This window comes from Mandrillus leucophaeus, unplaced genomic scaffold, assembly GCF_000951045.1.
Source record: "Mandrillus leucophaeus isolate KB7577 unplaced genomic scaffold, Mleu.le_1.0 Scaffold1695, whole genome shotgun sequence".
Classification (NCBI taxonomy): Eukaryota; Metazoa; Chordata; class Mammalia; order Primates; family Cercopithecidae; genus Mandrillus; species Mandrillus leucophaeus.
This window is the reverse complement of record NW_012101693.1, coordinates 42,009-48,382: the sequence shown is the minus strand read 5'-3', so window position 1 is coordinate 48,382 and position 6,374 is coordinate 42,009. Positions and strand designations below refer to the sequence as shown.

General features: G+C 33.6%; 1 protein-coding gene across 1 annotated transcript in view; it reads left to right on the top strand.

Moving 5' to 3' along the window:
• The window catches only part of LOC105537153 (zinc finger protein 681-like), a 24,631-nt gene extending 22,208 nt beyond the window's left edge, over nucleotides 1–2,423 (top strand). The window contains 3 exon segments of the mRNA XM_011976656.1: nucleotides 1,143–1,643; nucleotides 1,646–2,043; nucleotides 2,045–2,423. Of these exon segments, the coding sequence (XP_011832046.1) occupies nucleotides 1,143–1,643; nucleotides 1,646–2,043; nucleotides 2,045–2,423 (1,278 nt within the window).
• The last annotated feature ends 3,951 nt before the right edge of the window (nucleotides 2,424–6,374 follow it).

Genomic DNA, 6,374 nt, shown 5'->3' with positions numbered 1-6,374 from the left:
ATCTTAGAAATGTGAAGAATGTAACAAAGTTTTTAAATGGTTGTTACACTTGATTATACATAAGATAATCCATACAAAAAAACTTGTACAAGTGTGAAGAATGTGGCAAAACTTTTCTAGATGTGTATAAGAGACAGACTCCAGCCTGGGCGACAGAGCAAGACTCTGTCCCAAAAAAAAAAAAAAAAAAAAAAAAAAAAAAATTTATTTAAAATGCATCAAAAAGACTAAAAAACATTTAAATGAACTTTTCAAAGTAGTGCAAAACTTGTAAATTGAAAAACATTGTTGAAGGAACAAAAGGAAATTTAAATAAAATGAAAGAAAACATATTCATGGATTGGCAGATGATATTTTAAGATAACAATAATTTCCAAATTGATCTACATATTTAAAGCAATTTCTATCAAAATTTCAGACGCCCATCTTCAGAAATTTGGCAAGCTGATTTAAAATCCATATGTAATTTAAAGAAACTCAGAATAGTCAAAAATAAATTTTAAAAAGAACACTACCTAATTCAAAACCTTACTACCAAACTACAGTCATTTGAACAATGTGACAGTGATATATGGATTAGCATATACATAAGTAAAACAGAATTGTGAATCCTGAAATAAACTCTAACTTTTATACAAAATTAGTTTTTTACAAAGTTTCAAAACTGTTCAATGAAATAAAAACTCTTTTCAATAAGACTATACGAAAAAAGTATGTAGTTAGACTGCTTTCTCTCACCATATTTAAAAATTAACTCCAAATGGTTCAGAGACATAATGAATAAGATAAATATATAAAAGTATTAGAAGAAAATATAGCAGTAATACTTTGTACACTTGCACTAGGCAGTTGTTTCCAATATACAATAATAATTCACAAGCTACAAAATAAAATAAATAAATTGGATTTCATGAAAATTAAAATCTTTTGGTCTCTCTGCAGCTGTAGCTCCAAGTCTTGTCTTTATTTCTCTGTGTTCTCTGCTCCTAGAGGTCCAGTTTCTGTGACCCTCTAACCTGCAAGTGTTGGGAGATACACAGCTAAGATGCCAGGGCCCCCTGGAAGCCTAGGAATTGTTCTATTTGATGTTCTGGGCAGAAGTATCCATGTCATTTTAATAAAGTGCCCAATGTGACTCTAAGGAAAAATTGAAATTTAGGGATGTGGTCACAGAATTCTCTCTGGTGGAGTCACAATGCCTGGACACTGCACAGTGGAATTTATATAGTAATGTGATGTTAGAGAATTACAGAAACCTGGTTTTCCTTGGTATTGCTGTCTCTAAGCCAGACCTGATTACCTGTCTGGAGCAAGAAAAAGAGTCTTGGACTACAAAGAGACAAGAGATGATAGCCAAATCCCCAGTTATGTGTTCTCATTTTTCCCAAGACTTTTGGCCAGAGCAGATCATAAAAGATTCTTTCCAAAAAGTGACATTGAGAGGATATGGAAAATGCAAACATGAGAATTTACAGTTAAGAAAACATGGTAAATGTGTGAATGATTGCAAGGTGCCAAAAAGAGGTTATAATGGACTTGATCAATGTTTACTCACTACCCAGTGTGAAGTATTTGAATGTGATAAATATGTGAAAATGTTTCATAAATCTTCAAATTTAAATGGACATAAGATAAGACATACTGGAAAAAAAAACCTTTTAAATGTAAAGAATGTGACAAATTATTTTGCATGTTTTCAAACCTAACTCAACATAAACTAATTTATACTAGAGTAAATTTCTACAAATGTGAAGACTACGGAAAAGCTTTTAATGGGTCGTCAATCTTTAGTAAACATAAAAGAATTCATATTGGAGAGGAACCGTACAAATGTGAAGAATGTGGCAACACCATTAATCAGTTCTCAAACCTTACTACACATAAGGTAATTTATACTAGAGAGAAACCCTATAAATGTGAAAAATGTGGCAAAGCATTTGATCTTTCCTCATATTTTACTACACATCAAATAATTCACACTGGAGAGAAACCCTGCAAATTTGAAGAATGTGGCAAAGTCTTCAACCAGTCCTCAATCCTTACTACACAAGATAATTCATACCAGAGAAAAATTCAACAAATATAAAGAATGTGGCAAAGATTTTAACGAACCCGCATACATTAGTGAACATGAGAAAATTCATACTAGAGAGAAACTCTCCAAAGGTGTAGAATGTGGCGAGGCTTTTAACCAGTCCTCACACCTTACCAGACATAAGATAATTCATACTACAGAGATACTCTACAAATGTGAAGAATATGGCACAGCCTTTAGGCAGTCCCCACACCCTATTACACATAAGATAATTCATACTGGAGAGAAAACCTGCAAATATGAAGAATGTGACAAAGCCTTTAACAAGTTCTCACACCTTACTAGACATAAGAGCATTCATACTAAAGAGAAACCCTATCAATGTTGAAAATACGGCAAAGCTTTTTATCGTTCTTGAAAACTTACTGAACACAAGCAAATTCATACTGGAGAGAAACTGTACACATGAAGAATGTGGCAAAGTCTTTAACCATTTCTCACACCTTTCTACACATAAGATAATTCATACTGCAGAGAAATCCTACCAATGTGAGAAATGTGGTAAAGTCTTTAATCAGTCCTCACACCTTACTAGAAAAGAGAAATCATACTGGAGAGAAACCCTACCAATGTGAAGAATGTGTCAAAGATTTTAACCAATACTGAAGCCTTGCAGGACATAAGAAAATTCATATTTGTAAGAAACTCTACAAACCTAAAAGATATAACAGTGATTTTGACAACACCTCAAACTTTTCTAAACATAAAAGAAATTGTACTGGTGAGCAAATCTTAGAAATGTGAAGAATGTAACAAAGTTTTTAAATGGTTGTTACACTTGATTATACATAAGATAATCCATACAAAAAAACTTGTACAAGTGTGAAGAATGTGGCAAAACTTTTAACCAATGCTCACACTTTATTGCACAGGAGATCATTTGTGCTTGAAAAAATCTTTACAAATATAAAGAATATGAAAAGTCATTAATATCTGCTCACATCTTACTCAACATCAGAGAGTTCAGACTTAACAAAAGTATTATAAATGCAAAAAAATTAAAAACTTTTGTACTTGAAAGTACAGCACTGAAAAAATAAAAAGACAATTCACAGAATGGAGGAAAATATTTCCAGGTTATTTATGTGGTAAGGGATTTGTATCCAGAATATATAAGAAATGCTTACAACTCTGTAATTAAAATAAAAACAGAAAATACCTCATTCAGTTGGGCAAAGGTTATCAGTAGACATTTCTCCAAAATACATAAACAAATGGCTACTAAGAACATAAGAATGCTCAACATCTTTAGTCGTTAGGGAAATTAATATTAAAACCACAAAGAGTATTCCTCTTTTGGATTACAGCCTGAGGAATTCCATGAACCCTATACCCAGCAAAACAAGCAAAACTGGTCAAAATATTATGAAGAAAAATTTCAAATGTTTGGAAATGGACTAAAGTGCAAAAAGCAAAGTAGAAAACATCTATTCAAGAAAATATACTAAAAATCAGCAATAACGCCCAGAATCAAAAGAATTTGAGCCACAATTCATTCTTTCTCACCTTGTCCAACTCAACATTATGGAACTTCTATTCTCAGCAAGTATAGCAAAGAAAACAAAATTAGTGGTTACCATATCTCATCAGGAAGGAAAGTCTGCCAAAATTTCTCATTCCCTTCAATTTTAAGTAGAAGACACTAAATTTTTGGTGAGTATGGCAAAGTGGTAGGAGTCTCCCTTCCTCCGCCCAGCCCTTATCTAAATGATAGAGGCTCTACCAGAAGCATGGATGGCCAGTATAATAAAGCTTTGACTTCCCTTGCATGACCTTATTTATAAATGCAACTGAGATAACCAGAGGGTATACCACCAAACCTATTGCTTAGAGAGTTTGTCCTGAGGGAAAAGCAGTCTATAAGAAAAGAGAGTTCCTAATTTCTCTCAAACATAATTAACTTTATTTGAAGCACATAGTGAGGAAGTTGAATCTTAAAGCCACTCTTGAAGAAAAAAATAGTTATTCTTAGTTAAGGGCAGAAGCAAAACTATAGGCCAGCAAGTTCACCAAAAAGACCCAGAGAAAGAGACAGTCAAGAGTCCTTCTGGTGTCAGCATAAATATCAAAAACCAGTCTCAAAAACATCTTCAACTGAATTTAATTGAATCAGACTTCTAAGCAGTTTATGCAATGAGGGAGTTGTCAAAAACAATAGAGCAATCAACTGGTAATTGACAGGGTCTGACTGGCAGGGTGCATTACCAAATGAAGAACACAACTTAACAGAGAGATTAGGAAAATAGATTCTAAGAAGTCCATTCTAATATCACTGGCATCCTAAGGTAACACAAAACACACTGAAGATTGTAGGATCTGAAAAATGACACCAAAATGACACTGTTTCCTTCTCAATATGGAGCAAAAAGATTTTCCTAAATTTACTAGAATACTTTAGCAAAGAAACAAAAAGTGAATAACAAAATAAGCCACAAAGAGGTATGGGAGAATTAGTATCCAAGGTTACTACAACATACTACATAAAAATTCCAGGTTTTAAGGGAGAAAAAAAAAAGACACAGAATTTTTCTCAGCCATTTTGCCAACTGGGGAACTTCATGTCCAGTGACACACTCCACTCCCCCAGGCCTCACTCAACCCTGGGCCTGCCACTGGAGGCACCCCACCCACTTGGCCTGGCTGCATTGTGGCTTGTACCTATGAAGGTATTTTATGACTTGTACCTATGAACTATGTTCATTAGTTCCTGATGTCTTGTCCTGTATCCAAGAAGAATGAGGATACAGTGACAATTCAAAGGGTGAAGGGAGCAGAGGAGCATTTAAATTGATTGATAGAGCAGCTCTCAGTTGAGAAGGAATGAAGAGCTGTCCCCTCACCCCTGCCATTGAGGCTTTTATGGGCTCAGAATACAGGTGTGCATGGTGACTGGTTTGTAAGTATGCAAAGAAAGGCTAAAGCAAAGTCATCACGTAAGGTGGACATGGCAGTGTAGAAAACCAATTAGGAAAGGGTAGATACGTGTAAAATAGGTGAAGAGGGGGATCAATCAAAGAAAAGCATGCAAAACAGGAATATGCACATGTACCCTAGAACTTAAAGTATAATAATAATAATAAAAAGGAGTTTATAGCAATAAACGTCTACATCAAAAAAGGAAACAAACAAACAAACAAACAAACAAAAAACAGGAAGACAGGTTTTCAATCTCGTCCATGGATTTGACTTGTAGCTTGGCTTTCAAGTTTTAAACTGTCTTTGACTTGTAGCTTGGCTTTCAAGTTTTAAACTGTCTTTGACTTGGAGGTTGGGTTTAACCAGGCACCCACCCCTATATGCCTAGACATTTGTCTGCCTCCTGTTGCTATCAAAAGTTCAAAACTCGCAAAGAAACAGAAATATGTGTCCCATGCAAAGGAAAAAAACATAGGCAATAGAAACTATCTGTAAGAAGAAAGAGATGTCAGATTTAACAAAAATTTCAATGTAACCATTATAAATATGATTAAAGAACCAAAGGAAACTGTGCTTAATTAAGAAAAGTAAGATATAAAAAGAAGGTCTCATCACATATATAAGTGAAAAGATGTAATATAAGTGATAAAATATAAGTGAAAAAGAATAACATGGAAATTCTGGAGTTGAAAATTACAATAACCAAACTAAAAATTTATTACAAGAGGTCAGCAGTAGATTTGAAAAAGCAAGAGAATGAGCAAAATTCAAGATATATTAATAGCTATTATGCAATCCATAAAACATAGAAATAATAAAATAAAGACAAGTTAACACAGCCTCAGATAAATGTGGGGCACATGTAAGCACACCACAACATAACAATTGAGTACTGAGCTTAATAACTGAATGATGTAGTAATATGTACAACAAACCCAAGTGACACGTGTTCATCTATGTAACAAACCTTCACATGTACCCCTAAACCTAAAATAAAATTTTAAAGAAAAAATGAAAAATCAGGAAACTAAATTATATCACCAGAGAAAAATCATCTTCACTAGAGAAAGACAGGAAAGAAAGAAAGAAGAAAGAGAAGGCTGCAAAATAACCAGAAAATAATAAGAAAATGGCAGAAGTAAGTCCTTACTTATCAATAAAAACATTGAGGGTACATGGATTAAATTCTCCATTCAAAAGAAATAGACTGAATGAATACATAAAAAAAACAAGACTCATAGTTCTGTTGCCTACAAGAAACATAAATCACAATAAAGACATAGAGAAACTGAAAAGTAAAAAGATGGAAAAACTTACTTCATGCCAATGGAAACCAAAAATAGCAGGAGTTGCTATATTTATA